The 19101-nt window shown below is 42.4% G+C and overlaps 2 protein-coding genes across 2 annotated transcripts in view; one reads left to right on the top strand and one right to left on the bottom strand.

The window, feature by feature from the left end:
* TBXA2R (thromboxane A2 receptor) overlaps nucleotides 1-2452 on the top strand; it is a 35981-nt gene extending 33529 nt beyond the window's left edge. The window contains exon 3 of the mRNA XM_007436851.4: nucleotides 1642-2452. Within this exon, the coding sequence (XP_007436913.1) occupies nucleotides 1642-1911 (270 nt within the window). The 3' untranslated portion in view covers nucleotides 1912-2452. The remainder of the gene's footprint in view (nucleotides 1-1641) is intronic.
* Nucleotides 2453-5730: 3278 nt separating this feature from the next.
* Nucleotides 5731-15977, bottom strand: GIPC3 (GIPC PDZ domain containing family member 3). Its single transcript, XM_007436854.2, has 6 exons — nucleotides 15672-15977; nucleotides 14552-14737; nucleotides 12608-12788; nucleotides 7550-7662; nucleotides 6710-6791; nucleotides 5731-6001 (listed from the first exon to the last, which is right to left on the bottom strand). The coding sequence occupies exons 1-6, from the start codon at nucleotides 15975-15977 to the stop codon at nucleotides 5850-5852; spliced, it is 1020 nt and encodes a 339-aa protein (XP_007436916.1). The 3' UTR covers nucleotides 5731-5849.
* Nucleotides 15978-19101: the final 3124 nt, after the last annotated feature.

Genomic DNA, 19101 nt, shown 5'->3' with positions numbered 1-19101 from the left:
GTAAGAAACCGTGACAAAGCCAAGATGACAACAGGCAATGATGTTATTGTACAAATATTGCAATTACATATTTGTTTTCCGATGTCCCTCAGTCTGGATGGGAAGCAAGGAATAAGAATCCAAGATCTTTATTTGAAGGAAGACAAAAATGATAACACAAGAACTTTAATGAGTACTCAATTTTCAAATGAGATACCTATATATCGGCAATTTAGAACAACAAAACTCCATTTTCCCCTGCACCTTCCATGCAGCAGGTTGGCTGGCCCCATCTTTTGAGAAGAAGGGGCATCTTCCATCAGTTCATCAATCTGATATTTGCTAGCCCTTCTAGCAAGCATGAAACATAACCTCCCACTTGTGTCATGACATCTGATACCAGAACATAAGTTGCAGCATTGGTGCAGTGACATCATCACCCATGCGTTGTCATTTGCCCGCCTCCCTTGGACTCCTCGTGGTTGCTTAGGGTTGGACACTCCTCTGTTGAGAGACACGTTGATTTGGCTCCCTGCACTGTACAAGGTTGATGTGTGCAAGATGGTACACTGTTATTATATATGTACGCGTGTATGTGTGTGTGTGTGAGATCTTCTTTCTGACTGTACCCCTTCCCAAAGCTCTCTTCTCTTGTCCATATAATCTTTATTGAAAAAAAATTACCTGAATAAAAGTAACATGAAAAAATCTAAAACAGAAAGGTAAGGAAGAAGATGAAAGATGAAAGAAAAAGTGCAGAAAAGAAGAAAGAAAAGAAAAAAGAAAAAGATACTAGGAAAAAAAGCAGCTTCCGATCTTCTTTACAGCAGTTCATTTATTTATTTATTTATTTGTTTGTTTGTTTGTTTGTTTATTTATTTATTTATTTATTAAACTTGTCCCCGCCCATCTCTCCCCAATGGGGGACTCTGGGCAGCTTACAACATATTAAAACAATAAATAAATATACAGTTAAAATTTATAAGAGGACACATTTACAAAGAAGAAAAGGAAAAGGAAAAATCCAAGAGGCCGATGGAAGCAACACCAGGCCTCTAGGGGGCTAGCCAACCCCATATCTGATGACCTCCCTGCCCACCCGGGCCAGTTACAAACAAGCTTATTTTTCCCCCTCTCCCTTTAAAATTTCATACATATTTCCTCTCTCCTCATATTCAACCTTTTTTTAATGAACCAGAACAAAAATCACCCAGGTCACTTTTAACCATTTTCAGCAAAAAGTCCATCAAGGGTTTTCAATCTTTTATGAAAGTACTTATTATTTTCCCCCTGATTAAAGAAGTCTATTTTGTATTCTTTCCTCTTAGGCAAACTTCTAATACAGGGTTCCTCAACCTTGGCGACTTGAAGATGTGTGGACTTCAACTCCCAGAATTACCCAGCCAGCCATGCTGGCTGGGGAATTCTGGGAGTTGAAGTCCACACATCTTCAAGCCGCCAAGGTTGAGGAACCCTGTTCTAATAGGTGTTTCTTGGAAAAAATTAGCTTGGTGTTGAAGTATTCATAGAATCATAAGGTCAGAAGGGACCTTGGAGGTCTTCTAGTCCAAGGCAGGAGTCCTCATACCATCTCAGACATGGCTGTCCAATCGTATTGTTGTATAACTTGATTTCTTGTTGTCCCACATCTCTCTTCTCCAGATACTCATTGTCCAGAAAGCTGTTCAAGCGCCCCCTCCTGGGCTGCCTTCCAATCAGATCCCCCAGGAGACAGAGAAGTTGCTGCTCATCTATGTCCGGGTGGCTACTTGGAACCAGATTCTCGACCCCTGGGTCTACATCCTCTTCCGCCGAGCAGTCCTGAGACGCATCTACCCCAGCTTCAAGCCAAGGCCTTCTATTGTCTCCCTGTACCCGATGATCAACCCGTCCCTCCGGCGGAAATTTACTCAGGAATCTGTGCTGCAGTAGCAAGACGCCGTGCTGGGCCGAGGCGAAATCCATAAGCTCATAGGATTCCCTCTTTAATACGGCAAGGGAGCATTGGAGTGCTATGCTTTACTATGTCTTCGCTGCTTGACAGTTTGCACTGGGGTAAAGGCACTGAGAGTGTCCTATGACCCTTCTCTAAGCTACGTATAAGTGCCCCGTTGGATGTCTGCCTTTCAGCTCCAGAGACCCCTGCTGTGGTGCAACCCGTAGCACCGAATGTAGCATGAGCTGCTTCACATTGGCACGCCAGAGGTCCTGTCCAAGAGTAGAAAGGACATTTCCCCACAGTGGAAGGAAGGCAGGAAGGTAGTTTGGCAACCTGATGCAGAGGAACAGAAGTATGCTGGAAGCCAGTTTTTAAGCATGACGTTGGTTAACCAGTGGGGAAGTGGATCCCTATTGAGACTGCAGATAGGAAAGTAAATGCAGCCTGGCCACGGCAATTCAAAATGCATGGGGGCCATATACATGATTGTTGCAGTAATAAATCCTGTAGCAGCCTCTACTTGTGATGGTCGTCTTTTTGAGGTGAGGATCAATCCCTTTCATTAACCGGGCAAGTCAGATTTAAAAGCATTGGGAAATTGCCGTGGATATTTCCAGTTTAGTTTGTCCCTGGCAATCCCTGTATCCAGCTTGGAGCAAGCGCACACACCACTCAGTTCAGCTAGCAGAAAATAAAATAGCTTGCTGTTTATTTATTAAACATCAGTTAACCTTAAAAAAAAAAAAAATTAAGCACTCAGTTAACTGGCCAAACCAGGATAAAAGTCAATCAAAAGCAAGGAGAGAGAAAGACATGGACAACAGGCAACAATTTACATGATCTATATCATATGTGTGTGTGTGTGTGTGTGTATAATATATAATATATAAAATGTATATCATATATACACACTGTGTGTGTGTATATATATATATGTATATAATATATATTATATATATATATCATATATATTCTCTCTCTCTCTCTCTCTCTTTCTCTCTCTGTATATATATTAACAAGCACAGAAGTTTCCAGAGGCACTAGAAGTAATACTGTAGCTCATGAGCATGGACAGTCCCAAAGGGAGTAACCTTTGGTTATTCTAGCCTTAATCCTTTTATGTACATAACAGCAGCAGAACAGAGATGGAAAGGAGGATACCAGACGATCCCTCCTCCATTCTATACCATGAAGGAAACATTTTGGTGAATGGGGATGGTATAACCGACAAAAAGGAAGGTTTTAGAAGCTTCAAGGTAGGGCTACTTCAGGACTTTTTTTTCCTTAACGGAGTGAGGTTTGGGGGGAGGGAAGAACAGCTGTCAAAGAAGTATTGGGAAGAGTTGGGAGAATTAGAAATGCCAGATATATTCTGGAATCCCTCATAAATTCCACCCATGATGCAGAACAACCCTAGGAAGTATCCTGAGGAGTTGATAACAAATTGTATATCATGAGCCAGCTGTACAGCGCTCAAGCAGTAAATACAAATGTTAGGTTCTTGTAATTTAAAAACCTAGTTTTCAAAGGCTTCACAGCACTTATCCTCATGTCCTATGAACCATGGCATGAATGTGGCCCAGTAGTTCCTTTTGCCTGCCATGACTTCAGGCTGTTTGTCTCATAGCTAGCCACATCTGAGGAGTTAACCTTAGTTGCTCTGGTCTTACAGTAGGGTTTGCCTTCTTCTCCCAGTACTGTTTTGGCCACAGATACAATCGGGCATGCTTCATCAACAACGTGGTGGCTGATGTGGTCTAGGGTTGAGATCTGCTGAGTTCCCATTTAGGCTTCTGCAAGCACATCCCTCCTCTCTGACTACTGGGAACTCCCTCCATGGCCATTGGGTTCGGCCTGCAAGAGAGATCTGGTGTCCACAGAGGCAACTGTCTGCATATTGACTGATCAGTGTCTTCCGCAGCACCTGTCAGGTCTTATACAGGCCCCTTATACACATGGGTTTAATGCTGTTGTGAAAAAGTGCTAGACCTGTGTTTATAAACTAGACTGTGGAGTCCTTGGTGCTCTCTGAGCTTGGTTGTTTGCTTGTAGACATTTCCTTGGGGCACTGATGATATTGCCTAGTTGGGTAATGAAACGTCTGCAAGCAAACAACCAAGCTCAGAGAGCACCAAGGACTCCACAGTTCAACCCTGAGCTACAGATATTCTCTTCATTGGATAAACTAGATTGGTACTGCCAATCTCCTGCAGCATTTGTTAATGATGGAGCTCCCTCTTTTATCATTTCCTCCTGCTTCATCCTGTGCCTCTTCTCTGCACCTGTTACCTGTCAACCATGGTACCTTTGAACATGGGTTTAGCACTGTTTCAGAAACGCACTTGACCTGTGTTTATAAATAGCCTGATTGGCAGGTTATAGGCATGGAGAAGAGGTTGCACTGAGCAGGGGCCTCAAACTTTCTCTCCTGCTCCATTCTGGACATTCCTGAGCACCTGTAAGTTAGTCAAGCAAAGTTAAGGCTAAACCTGCTGTACATCTGCCTACATCTATAAACATACAACCTTGCCCCACCTCATATTAGGGAAAGTGGTTTTCCTATCAGCAGAGGGAAGGGGAACAAAGCCTGATATGATCTGAAAAACAGGGATTTGCTGAACATGGATTTAAACTTGTAACTCTGCTTCCTGTAGCTAGCATGACTACCTTTTCACATCTCCACCACCTCTTATCATTGCCAAAATATAGAGAACACGGCTCTTTACACTATGAAGCCTTCAATGCTGGAAAAAAGTACCCATCCATCTTCCCTTGTCATAATGCTGAGTCTCTCCTTCTTTAGATCTTAAGTGGGGAGAAAAGAAACATTGGAAGCAGAAAAATATTGAGGACTTTTATTCAAAACTTGATGTTTTACCCTGAGCGAATGCTGAGGATTGACTCTCAGACTCTGGTCTGAGGGGTGAGCTGTCTTTTAGTACATAAGAGGTCAGCTCTTTGCTTCAAGGAACTTACAGCCTAGTATTCAACAGAAGGAAAAAGAAACGATTCTCATTCCATGGCATATATTGATGAAATATTGCAAAAGAAGCCATTTTAAAAAATATTTTAATTATTTCAAAAACAAACTGACAGACATAAACAAAATTGTATATAAAACACAAGCACATAATTATCATTTCGAAGTGGTAAGATGATTTCTTCCATGGGTAATTCATACTCATAATGTAACATATATAGTTATATTGATCTAACCTCCTAGAGCAGTGTTTCTCAACCTTGGGAACTTTAAGATGTCTGGACTTCAACTCCCAGAATTCCCCAGCCAGCATGGCTGGCTGGGGAATTCTGGGAATTGAAGTCCACACATCTTCAAGTGGCTACGGTTGAGAAACACTGCCGTAGATCAACCTGAAGAAGCCTATTATTGGGGATGTGGCTGAATGAGTTTAGCTTCTGGCCTGAATGGTCTATGCAGGAACACGCTCTGGTTTGCTTGCTATGAACAATTTGTGAGTCCATCTTTCTAAAGAATGAAATTGCCAGAGAAGGAGGACCCTTTTGAAGTCTACATGCCTGATCTGTTCAAATCCAAAGACTATTTTCATAGATGCTTCTCTTTTTAAGACAGTTAAACAGAATTTATTCTGAGCATTGGCAGAACATTGAAAACCTTTGTCAGCACTGCAGTCTGAAAACAGATTTTCATCCAGTTCTGCCTCCTGTAAAACCTGGATGGTCAGGTTCAGATCTGAACTGGTTAAATATCCCATCACTGTATCAGTGGGTTTGCTCTTGGAACATGTAACCCATGCTCCACACTATCCATCCTTGAAACTATCCATCACCTAGTTCTGAAATAGAAAATAGAGAAGGTCAAGGCTACATCTCCTCTAGCAGTCCAAAGTACAGGACATCATGAGGTGGCGAAGAAAGAAACAGCCTTCATTTCCCAGCCCACCTCTTGAAACTACTCAGAGCTTTCCTTGGTCTCGCAAACCGCAGTCCAGACCTCTGAGACAAACTCTTCTGGGAAGGCAAATTCACCCAGTAGCAAATCCAGACTGTGAGCGAAGTCTTCAGGGCTCTGGCATTCTTTGGACATCTCCACCATGCTTGAGGCTGCAGAAAATGGGCCTGACATTAGGGCTCAGCACAGGGATAAACAACCATTTGGAGCAAAGACACATTTGGAATGTTGAGGACATGCGCTGAGTGCATTCATAAAAAGGCTGCTGGGGGGGCGTGGCCTGTAGTGAAACACCCATTCATTGAAAGGCAAAGAGAACTCCAGATGCTGTTCAGCATCCCCGTGGGATCTCATGGATCCCAAAGGCATTCCTGCAAATAAATATGAAGGTTTGGGACATGCTAGCTACCTATTTCATTCAATATTAAAACAGCGTCCTTGTTTAATTATTAATTTAATCAGGAAGCCTGATGGGTACCAATGGAGGAGACTGGAGGCACATGGGTGTCCAAGGGCACCACACTGTCTACTTCTGGTATAGTTTTTAGGCAAAATTAGGGGAAGGCCAATCACAACCCACAGAACCCTATCAAAGATAGTTCTGTTTATCTCTCTTTAATTGTTAACTTCATTTTCCATGAAAACATGTACAAACTGTCTCACTGTATCAGACTGAAAATCCATCTTCCTCAATAGTCATCCAGGTTCAGCAGCCCTTCTCTACAATATGATTCCCCACCTCTAGAATCTGAGGTAGGCTGCCTCCAAGTCTGGAGGTTCCACCCAGGCAATAATGAGGCAAGGTGAAGGGAATCTTCACAATTTTTTTTCAGCCTGACCATGCATTGTTTTCTACTCACCCAATTCCAGGTCACGAATGCCCATGTAGCTTTCCAATAAGTCATCCATTTTTCCAGCAGCTTCTTCCTCAAACTCACTTGGCTGTGAACGGAAGGAGATCAAATGGAGCTGAAATGCCAATATTTACAGGGAATTCTTTACAGGCTAGACCTCCCCTCAGTGGGTAACAATCAATTGGGTGCAGTGTGATAGAGTGAGGTTCGAAGTTTGGTGACCTTGACCATACTCTCTAGCTTTCTGTCAGCTTAACCCACTTTTCCCCAACCTAGTGCCTTCTCAGCATGTCAGACTACAAAACCCATGCTGACTTGGAATTCCAGCATTTGGACTTCCATGTATTTAGAGATCTCCAGAGTAAGGGAGATTGGCCTAACTTATTTCATGGAGAGAGTAGGATTGGAGCAAGTTGGGGAAACCATCTGTACCAGTTTGGGCTCTTTAGAGGATAGGTGTGATAAATACATCATGAACAACTGAGAGGAAATCGAGGGCAAAAAGTGGTGGGCACAAACCCAAGATGGATTTTACGGACATTGTGAATCCTTTGGAATAATTCATCCACTCCCCATAAAAAATGCCTCATGCTGCATATATCAGCCATCATTCCTCCTTGATGAACAGAAGCTTGAGAAACAATGAAATTTGCTGCGTTCTCATGATCCTTCAGAGGCCTCTCCTGCTACAACTGTCTCGGCATCTAACAGGCACTTTCTTGAGGTTAGCCCTGACGCAATCAGCTCACCTCCATCCAGCCACCAAGTTTCCCATCTGAATACAAGACCAGTGAGAATATGGACACCTGGTTAACCCAATTCTTCCCTGTCCCAGAGCGGACTCACCGCCTGCTCTATGGTGGCAGCACCCGTTGCACGCAGCCGTAGGGTCTCCCTTCCACTACCTATTTTCCCCTCACTTGAGCTCTTGCTGCTTCGTGTCCTCTGGCTGATCATATCTACAGAGGGGAGGAGAAAAGAAGATCAAGAACTCAATGGCTGGGTTCAAAGAGAGTGGAGACAGTGGGAGATGTCTGAGCACACCAAAACTATTCAACTGAGTGAAAAAGTTATAGGATTCACACTTTTTTTTTTTTTTTTGCTGGAACCCCTTGAAAAATAATGGCTTAAAAAGTAGAGCCAGTTGATTATTACACTTTGCAAGCCATTTACTGCAAGAGGAGCCCCATCCCTTTGGGTCACTGGCCACATCTGGAATTTTGAGAGCGTGTTATTGGCACACCCACAAAATGGCTGCCATGGTGCTTGGGGCCAATTCCAAGTGTGCATATACCAGAAGAAGACTAGGCCTGGGATGCAATCATCCACATGTTATTTACTAAGGCTTCTGAGATCCACGAAGTGCTGCTGACATACAGGTATGTTTCAGGCTGACGCTTTGTTTTGTAGCATGCTTATCTCCCCTTTCAATTTTTAAATTAAATGCATCTTTAAAACATTAAAATCAGGTAGGGCAGGAACCATGTCAAGGATCCAGAAATTAGAATGACATTCATAGGCTAGTTCTCAAGCACTTACAGATTCAAACACAAAACTTCAGCCAGTAGGGTTGTTTGGTCAAACTGAATGAATGATTGAAGAAGGGAAATGGTAAGCAATCATCATCATCTTAATTCTTTTTTGAGGGTTAGCAAGTTTTTGGGGGGTATCAAAGCATTGTGTAACATTTTACAGATGGGTTAGCCTGAGGTAGGGTGTCTCAAAAAACACTAGGAGCTGGGGCATTCATTGGGGAGGTCAAAAAAGTCAAGAGGGCCATTGCAACTGTGTGATTGAAGCTCCTTTGTATGTGTGACACATGTAAAAAAGGGGTGCGGCGTCAATCACAGAGTTGCAGCAACCATTTTGATATTTTTATATCCTTCTTGGACACCCTTTATTCCATGTTTTCTTCCCTAAATGAAAAATGCAGAAGAAATTAAGGAGAAAACTGAAGGGGTTAGAAATGGAACATGGTGGCATCAGGAGGACACCACACTCCCCCCATGAAATAGTAGAAACAAGGTTGGGCAATTGCACAGCAGGAGATTTATCTGAAGCACCCATAACCACCTTAACAATGCACATTTCCCTAACAGAAATGGGGAACCTCTGGCCATACAACTCTGAGCCTCCCACACTATTAATTATCTTGGCTGTGACTGCTGGAAACTGTAGTCTGCCCACATTCGGGGGGCACAGATTCCCATGCTCAGGCTGACTTCTCTTCATTTCAGCAGCCTACATTAGAAATGAAAACAAGATTTCTTTTTTTGCTTGTCACAACAGGGAATCCCTTTCCCTGGCTGATGGGCTGCAGTCAGCCAGAGATCCCAAACCATATTGTAACCAAGGCAGAATTAAATTAACTGTATGGCTCTAGCAATTCTGTTACAAATCCCAGTACACAATCTAGGAGTTCTTCTCATCTGTGACAGTCTTCCAAAATGGCTGGTCAAACAGTTCTGCTTATCACCATTTTTACCCAGAAGGTTACAATATGCATCAGCTGCTGCTTAGGACAGATCTCAGGGGAGCTGGTCGTATTTAGAGTTTCCATCAGACAGCAACCTTCTTACGAAGCTGTGATCTGACTTCTTGAGTAGTGCTAGATACAAATAAAACAACCGGGGACAGGCTTCAATAGGTATTAACAACCCAACCCAGACACTGGACTTTTATAACATAATCCAAGGCAGTTAAACCATTTTAAGCAAATTCAAAGCTTGAAACAGCACGTGAATAAAGAACAGGAGAAAACAACCCTGAACAACAAAAATCAAATCAGCAAGTAAAATGAAGACAAAAGATAGATAGATAGATAGATAGATAGATAGATAGATAGATAGATAGATAGATAGATAGATAGATAGGTAGGTAGGTAGGTAGGTAGGTAGGTAGGTAGGTAGGTAGGTAGGTAGGTAGATAGATAGATAGATAGATAGATAGATAGATAGATAGATAGATAGATAGATAGATAGATAAATTTCCTGCCTCAAATAATTAAACAAACAAACAATGCTGGTTTCAACTCTTTAGGGGAGCTTTTCATAATGTCAGTGCCACTGTGGAGAAGACCCTGTCCCATTTTCACCAATTTATCTTTGGTTGATGATGGTTGATATTGTGAAGGACCTCTGAATTAGATCTTAAATTACAGCAAGGTTAACATGGAAAGAGGAGATTTCTCAGATATTTAAAACAGGTTGGTTGTTACAGATAAGAACCAGCATTCTGAAGTGGGCCCAAAAACAAAATGGCAGCCACTATGGCTGATGTAGTGTGGCCAGAAAGTATGACAAAAAGCAACTGAGCTTTTGCCAGCCATGTTGGCTGCAATAATAGCATTCTCAAATGAGACACCAATACAATATGAGGCAGGAAGCTCTGGGCTCTGACAATGCTTTTTTTTTTTCAAAGTTATTTATTACATTTATATCCCACCATAATTTAAATCAACTCTTGCTGTTGCGATTGCTAAGAGCCAACGTGGCTTTGTCAGGAAGAGATAACATGAGACAAACCTTGTCTCCTTCTTTCCTTGAGTAACTAGTAGGCAAGGGGAATGCTGCAGATATAAGCTGGCTTGATTTTAGCAAAGCTTTCGACAAGGTTCCACACAACATCCTCGTTAGCAAACAATACGGTTTGATTGGCACTACAGTTGGGGGGTCCAGCTGGTGAACCACACTCAGAATGTCAGCATGGGTGGCTCCTTAAGCACTGGGTCTCTGCAGGGATCTGACTTAGATCCAGTATTATTTAACATTTTTATTAATAACCTGGGTTATGGGATTGATGGATCTGCTTTTGCAGCTGACACAAAATTGGGAAGTCTGGACAACTCCCAGGAATGCAGAAGACTCCAGTCTAATCTAGACAGGTTGGTAGACTGAGAGAGAAACAAGATGTTCTTTAATAAGGAGAAATATAAAATATTACATTTAAGGAGAAAAATGTAGGACAGACATACAACATAGAGGATTTACAGCTTGGAAATGCTACATCTGAAAAGAATTTGGGTATGGTCATGGATCACCAGCTGAACATGAATCAGAAGTATGAGAGCAATGCTAGAACGTTTAATACATTTTTAATAATAATTAATAATAATTTGGTACAGTTTTACAGGGGAATCATTGAGTCTGTTATCTGTTCCTCTATAACTGTCTGGTTTGATTCCACAACCAAACAGGACAGACTCAGACTCCAACGGACAGTTAAATCTGCAGAAAGGATCATTGCAACCCGCCTGCCTTCTATAGAAGAACTGTATACTGTGAGGGTCAAAAGGAGGGCAGAGAGGATATCTGCAGACTCTTCCCATCCTGGATATAAACTGTTCCAACTTCTTCTGTCAGGATGGCGCTACAGAGCACCATATGTTAAAACATCTAGACATCGGAATAGTTTTTTCTCTTGTGCCATTGCTCTGTTAAATACCGCATGACTTGATATGTGCTGGACAGTGGCTTCTCCCTTTGAAAAAGTTATTTTACTGTGTAGTGTTATTGTTACTGTTTATTATTTTCCTGTTGCTATCCAAACGCACCGTTGATCTTGCTGTTCGTCACCGAACACAAATTCCTTGTATGTATTTTATACTTGGTCATTAAAGTATTTTGTATTGTATTTGTATTTGTATACTGTATAGTTCTGGGCTGTATTAGAAGAAACGTTTTATCAGAGAAACATGGTCTTTACTCCTCTCTATTCAACACTGATGAGACAACTCCTGGAGTACTGTGCAGAATTCAGGGCACCGCATTTTCAAAAAGATTCTGACCGATTAGAGAAAGTGCAGGGAAGTACATACCCTGCGAGGATAGGCTGAAATGAACTTGGGATGTTCAGTCTAAAGAAAGAAAGACTAGGGGAGACATGATGGTCACGTACAACTACATAAAGGGGAGCTACAGGGAAGATGGCCAAGAACTCTTCCATGGCAACTGAAACTAGGACCAGGAAAAAAAATGGGTAGAAATTGCAACTACCCAGATTTTGTTTAAATTTGAGGCAAACTTCCTGATGGTAAGATCAGTACAACAGTGGAGCAGCCTATCTATGGAGACTGTGGATTCTCCATCTCTGAAGGTTTTTAAGAAAACCTTTCATAGATGGTTTAATTGGTTTTCCTGCATGTTGCAGAGGGTTGGACTAGATGATCCTTGTGGTGCCTTCCAAATCTACAGTTTTATTATTCCATAATTTACCATGCAGAACTCTTCCAAGCCTGTCAGCCCAGCTGATCAGTAAGGGGGCAGGATGAAGCAAGAGGGAGCACCCCTGATCCCTCCTTTATGGCTTGTGACATCCATTGGCCTCTTTCTGAACATGAGTCTAGTGCTCTTTTGAAACATTGCTCAACCCATGTCCAGAAGAACCTGGTGGAAGGTTGCAGATACGGAGGAGAGGGTAAGAAGAAGCTGGAGCACCTCCACACCTTAGATCTATTCGTTGGACAACTTCACAGGTGACTAAACCTGCTGTCCAGTGAACCCACCAACACTCTCTCAACCACAGATTAAGGGGAGGGATTAGTGGTTGTTCTTCTTGCTGGCAGAAAATGCTCAGCAGGAAGGGAACAGCAGCCAGGGGAATCCGCCAATCATTTCCTTACCTTATCCAGTATGAAAATTATAAGGACAATACCCTTGTTCTCTGGCCTCATCAGTGAAGCGAAAAAGATCTTGGCCATCGGGGGAGAAAAAAAAAAATTTATGCTTTTTTTTTTTTTGCTGGCTCAAGAATTAGGGGAGGCCACTTTGAAGTGACTGGCTGGCTGTTCCTCAGTGATGCTGGGTTGTGGTGCTCGGCCTACTGTGGGACTCTGCCCATGCACCGCTCCTCTCTCTCACGCCACCCTGTGATCCTGCCGCTCCCCGTGGTCAGGTATCCACTCACCAAAAGCTCGTTTCGGCTGCACCAGGCGCAAAGTAAATGGCTGCGCCTGGGGCATCTCGCGCAACATCTTGGCAACTTCGTAGTGGCGGCATCCGACGATGGTTTGGTCGTTAATGGCTTCGATGCTGTCCCCGACAGACACAGTTGGAATGCGGTTGATTATGCTACCTTCCTTAATGCGCTATAAAATGGGGAAGTAGAAAAGGGAAAACTCAGGTTGGAAAGAGAATAATTCCCCTACCTATGGCTTTCATGACCTTGACTGATCTTGAAAAGCTAATAAGGCAGGGCTGTCTACAGGGCACGGTCAAAAAAGTCAAAATGGCAGTCACAACAGTGCGATCGAAGTTCTATCTATTTTTTAAACAAGCAAAGCTTTGATCGCACCACGGTGGCAGCCATCTTGACTTTTTGGACCATACCCTGTGCACACCGCTGTAAGAAGGGCTAGAGCTGAGTACTATTTGAATGAGAAACTATTAAGAAATAATAAGGAAAAAGGGCAATTGTGTTTCTTGCAGTAGCACAAGGCTTTCCTTCCCACTTCTGAATAGTTACATGTCTTTGAAATTGGTTTTAAGCATTCTGGTATGGGAGTGGTACTTACCATCTTAACCTGGCCTAAGATCTTCCATGCAGACCTGAATTGAGGTGGTCTGACTCAATGACTGGCTTATCTCCAACTGGCCTGGAAATTGTGCTGTGGGAATGGCCCTTTCTGTCTGGCGGCTTGGTAAAGTGCATGCAAGGGAGACTAGAAGTTCAGCTTTGGCAGCTGATGTATTGACTATATTTTAATGAGAATATCAGCCTATTCACCTACAGCAGTGTTTCTCAACCTGAGTCACTTAAAGATGTGTGGACTTCAGCTCCCAGAATTCCCCAGCCAGCAAGCTGGCTGGGGAATTCTGGGAGCTGAAGTCCACACATCTTAAAGCTGCCAAGGTTGAGAATCACTGACCTACAACGTAGTTGCTGCCTCTGAAGGAGAATTAATATATCCAACAATACCCCACAACTTGACACCTCTTTCACACACATCACAACCCCTATCTCAAACTCCAGCTGTTTAACAACATTCCTGGAACAAGTGTATCAGAGTTGTATGAATCTAAATGGCCACCACACAGCATTCAAGAGAAGCAGGAAGCTCTTAATTTTTGTTGCCAGGTAGTGATCCATGGGTTTTCACTGATCATCCTTTGATGGAAATTAGGGGGAAAAACTAAATGGAGTGCCCAAACTATACCATAGAGGCCTCCTGTCTTCAGCCTCAGATTTTTCATTTTCTTGGACTCTCCTTTCCCTTTTTTAGAAATGTTTTTAAATTGATATTTTATATATTTATATATATTTATGTGTTTAATGTTCTGTGTGAGTCGCCCAGAGTTCCCCCATTGGGGGGAGATGGGCGGGGGAGAAATTTAATAAATAAAATAAATAATAAATAAATAAATACCAGCACCTCCCTAATATACATTCTATATGATGATTTGCGATGGCTTTTCCTGCATTTGATGACATTAAGTAGGACGGGAATGTCAGCAAGGAAGCCACCAGTCAACTTTAAGGACATGCTGTGGGGACAGCACAGTGTATACCAACATGATTTCCTCCCAGCTCTGGGATGGGTGGAGAACATGGCCAAGCAACCCTAAAAATAATTGAAAAAAAAGCAGGAATTTATTAAACAATGCCTTTGTCAGATCACATTGGGACTGTTGCAACTCGTTGTACATGGGGTTGCCCTTGAAGATCATCCAGACCTTTCAACTGGTCCAGAATACCACAGACCAGCTAGTAATGAGTTCATGTTACACCTCTATTATGGAAGGCTTTCAGATGCAACTCGAAATGCTGGCTTATGAGCAAGGTATCTGCAGATAGAAATACACCTATTACAAATCAGCGTGTTGGTCTTTAATCATATTCCCAAAGTCCTACCTTGATGAAAGCATAGCCAGCCCCGTTATCTGTGATAGTAAGTCCCAGAGCATCCTCTGTTTTGATGACCTCCACCTCTTTGGTTTCACCACGGACATGAGCGAAAATGAAGTCCTCCAAACCAATCTGGCCGCCCAGAAGCTTCTGCATATCTACCTTGTGGGTGTTCAAAGTGCAGAACAGGATCTGGAGAGATGTGCAAATGCATTGTCATTTTGAAAAGAACTAAAGGGAAGAAGAAGTCATCCTCAGGAAATCTGAGTGTAAAGCATTTTGTAGCCATCTCATTACCTGTTGCTTTTAGAAGGAGAAGTGGTAAGATTAAAATGGGGAGAAAACACAGAGTTCAGAGATCTCTCTGTATACAGGCATCTTCACATTGGGCTGGAAAAAACTCCCACCTGAGCCCTGAAAATCTGCATGAGTGAAACTGCATCTGAGGCTATTCTTCCCTAGTAATGCTTGTCTCCATCCTATCTCCCATCCTCTGCTGTCATAGACGGTAAGCCTTGTGGGAACTGAGCTTTCCTGCTCAAATTACTCATTAATTCTCTGCTCTCATTTCACCCACGGCTGATGTTTTCTTGGTCCCAAACAGCTCCCATGTTGCATTAGGACCCCAGCTCCGAGTCTGCTTCCAGACACAGCAAAAGCTCCTCAGTTGCCCCTTCAGGCCTTCTTGTCCCCAATCCCTCTTTGGTCTTGGAACCTGATAATTAACCCTCCATATTTTCTCTTCCAGTTCCAAGCTATTTCATGGTCTTCTTCCGTTTGCTCCTTGGTTGCTTGTTATGCGTCACGCTGGACATATCTTTCAGAATACCTACACAACAATGCCTCTCTCTTCTGGCAAGATGCTGAATTTTTCATCTTGTCACTATACATTCTTAATGGGATGCTTGCTACAACTTCATACAGTTCTGTGCTCCTTCCTGCCTGCCTGTCTGCCTGCCTGCAACAGAGTAAGGTAGACTAGGGTACAGCCACATTGAAAGTCTAACAACCCAGCACAGAGATTGTCTAACGACTGCCAAGGACCAGGCCACCCACTTGGTTGAAAGGCTGAGAGCCAGGCCCCTCCCTTCAATGCTTCCAGCAAACTAAGTGGCCCCCACCTTACCTCTGTTGGGGAGATGTCAAAGACCTCTGCAATTTTGGCATAGAGCTCCTTAACATTGGTGAACCCCTCAATCTTGGCAGTGGGGCTCCCATGGGCCAGCTGGGTGTGGAAGATAAGCCGAGGCCGCACCCGGGGTGGGTGCAGGGGTTGTCCTGGAGCTGTGCCCTCCTGGCCAGGAGCACCTCTGCCCCCTTCGGCAGGGGGCTGAGAGCCTGCTGTCTCCTGGGCCACACCGTTTTCCATGGGGAGGCCCTTCAGCTGCTCTGCGTTGTCTTTCTTGCGCTGTTTTCCAGACTTCCGTAGCATTGTGATGCCAGGCGTTTGAACAATGGGAGACGATGGCTTTGATTAAATTATTGATGTTGCCGCCTTCCAGGTGGAACAGCAAGGCCGTAAGGCGATCCCAGCTCTGGTATGCTACCTGGAAACCCAATCTTCCACCTTCAGTTTGGTGAGCTGCAGTTATTCCTGAGGGTGTCCAGCAGCAGGAGTCACGCATGCAGGAAGCTACAGAGGAAGCATGCCCACTCTGGCGACCTGAAGCATATGAACTTGCAACTATTTCTGTCTCTAGGTGTTTGCAGATGCTGACAGTTTCTCTAGGGAATACAGATGTTTTGCTGATATACCTGGAGCACATGAGGCCTTATTGGTAACTTCTTTTACTTATGCAAAACAGTTTCTACCTGATTTTCTCAGATTCACTGGTGCAATTGTTAGATGTCTATGCTGTTTTTTCATTATTACCACATCCCAAGGAGCATGCATTAAGACAGTGCTTCCCAAACCTGGGTAAATTACCCCAAATTGGGTAAAAGTGTTTTTTTGGGGGGTAATGAACCCATTACTCATCACAACAGGGACATTTAAATTGACTTAAGTAAAAAGGACTTTCTGATAAGTGGTTTTGGGTAATGAAGGAAAATGTTTGGGAAGCACTGCATTAAGAAAAGGGCAGAATAAGAATGATAGCAAGGAGAACTACAACCGTACATTTAGTGATATAAAACAGTTCATATCAGTCTGGGGCTATTCAGCAATACTAAATTAATAATGTAAATATTTAATACTATAAAAACTCTTCAGTGCAAATGTTTTGTCAAATGCAGCTAACTTAAAAGGATATTAAATTGATTTTTCAATGGACTGTATACAGAACTGGAGGAAATTCATAACAACAAAGGATTTGAACATAAATATCAAGGCATGTAATAACGATCCATATTAAATGCAGTTAAACAGCAGGACAATCAACCACTGAACTGTTGACTAAATGAGACGTAAGCCAAAATCCAGATAGCAAGTCTAACAAAGAAACAGACAGCAATGCACCTACAATTTCAAAAGCTGCAGTTGCAACCAAAACAGCCTATTTATTTATACATCAGGTTTATATCATATGCACATTATGATTATTAAATAGTTCTGCAGATTGCAAATAACTTGTGGGGATCAGTTAGATCCCTTAGTTGTTCACATTACTTGGGCATGAAATGCTTCAGACCGCTTGCAAATGGGAGAAGTTTCCACCCGAGAGCAACTACTGTGCTTTTTTCTGCAACAATGGTCCTATTCTTCCTCTCTACTATGGACAACCCAAAATACATAAACCCCATCTAGTGCTCCGCCCTGGAACTCTGATGTATAATCTTTTCAAAGAATTCACCAATAAACGCTGAGAGCTGCAGATATTCCTTTAATTCATCATAGAGGAAAATCAAATAATGGCATTGCTTGGTATCAATGCATTTTTCACATCAATTGAACCAATAGCAGAGCTTCTATCTAATGCATCCAATCTAGCAACACCCACAAATATTGAAATACCAAAACTGATGGAACTTATTGACCTACACTTTACCAAGTACTTTCAGTTTGATTTATTGATTTAAATTTATTGGTCACCCAACCCCAGTGGACTCAGATGACCACATTTATGAACAAAACAGAGAAACACCGATAGGATTTCAGGATTCATAGCAGAAACAGTAATGCAATAATTAGAAACAATTGTCCTACTAATTACCATCCCAAATATGGATCTGTTAGGGGGATGGCGCCTTTAGTTAGAAAACACACAAAATGTAATCATCCACATATTTGAGGGGATCAAATTCACAAAAGAAGAAAATAATAATAAGCCACCTTTCTGGACATAGTTCTCAGCAGATAAAATAATGGCAAGTGCAAACTCAAGCTTATTAAAAAGCAACTTGCACAAATTAAGACCTACAACAGCAACAACCCAACAACACACAGAAGGAACTGCAGAATAACCTTATTCAGCTGAGCAAAAACTCATTGCAACACCTAAGAACTTCCGAAAGCTGAAAAAGATGATCTATATGACATCTTCCAATGCAGTGGAACTTCATAAAACTTCATTAAAAAGTGCATATCCACCCAGCCAGTGCAGCACAGTCACTGCAACTCACAAAAAGGAGATCTTTCTCTTACATCAAGCACATCTCAGAAGCCATCCACAAATCTTTACAATCTTTTGGAATAACTGGAACAAATATACCAATAAAATCCTTTCAAAGCATATTAAGAAAAAATTAAAGACTTTCTATCCAAAGAACACAGAGCAAGAGACATTACACACGCTATGCAAACACGCTATGTGAGACAAACAAGTAAAAGATTAGCAGAATGATCCATGAGCACCAACTGACTGTTAGAAGAAATAATAAAATTTCATTAATCTCACTGCACGGAAACAAGTTCAAGTTAACTGCAGCTGGGAAGCTGTTGAAATTCTAAGTCAGGCCAAATCAAAGAATGCACCTGAATTCCTAGAAATCTGGCACTGGGCAAATTAGCAATCCAGAGAAACATAGGCATAGACACCATCTATGTACCAAAAGAAATACCCAAAGGTCAAACTAGGGTAAGAACAGTGATCACAGCCACTTCCCCCTTTATCACATATATTAAACAGCACCTAGATAAGCAAAAGATGGGATTGCTCCAGCCTAACAAGAACCAGATAACAATGTATAAATCACCCAGAAAACAACAATACCCAAAATAGCAGCCCGGACAATCACTTCCAAAGCCGGTAGGACAGGCAACTTGGTATTCCACAAGTAACCAACCAGCCTCACTTCTCCAACATCGCAGCATTAATGATGTTACTTAGGTAGGTAACAAAACCTCTGCAGATGAAAAATGAACCTTGACAGCCCAACGCTCCAGCCCCGAGCTACCTGTTTTCTCCACCATCCATTGGATTTGTTCTTTGTAAAGCATGATGTACGTAGGTAATCCTGCTGTACTTTCCCCACTTCTCTGAGTATAAAACTTTATTGGGGGCACATGGTTTAACCAGATTGGGTTTCCTCTCAAAGGAAGTGTTTGTTGAATGCCTATAGGAGATTTGCAATACATGTGTTAATTTACAAATATATAGGATGAATATATTGGTGAA

This window comes from Python bivittatus, unplaced genomic scaffold (genome assembly GCF_059951505.1).
Source record: "Python bivittatus isolate LINGU-HERP-01145 unplaced genomic scaffold, Pbiv_v1 ctg000580_np1212, whole genome shotgun sequence".
NCBI lineage: Eukaryota > Metazoa > Chordata > Lepidosauria > Squamata > Pythonidae > Python > Python bivittatus.
The sequence above is the reverse complement of the archived record's forward strand: the minus strand, read 5'-3'. Positions and strand labels throughout refer to the sequence as shown.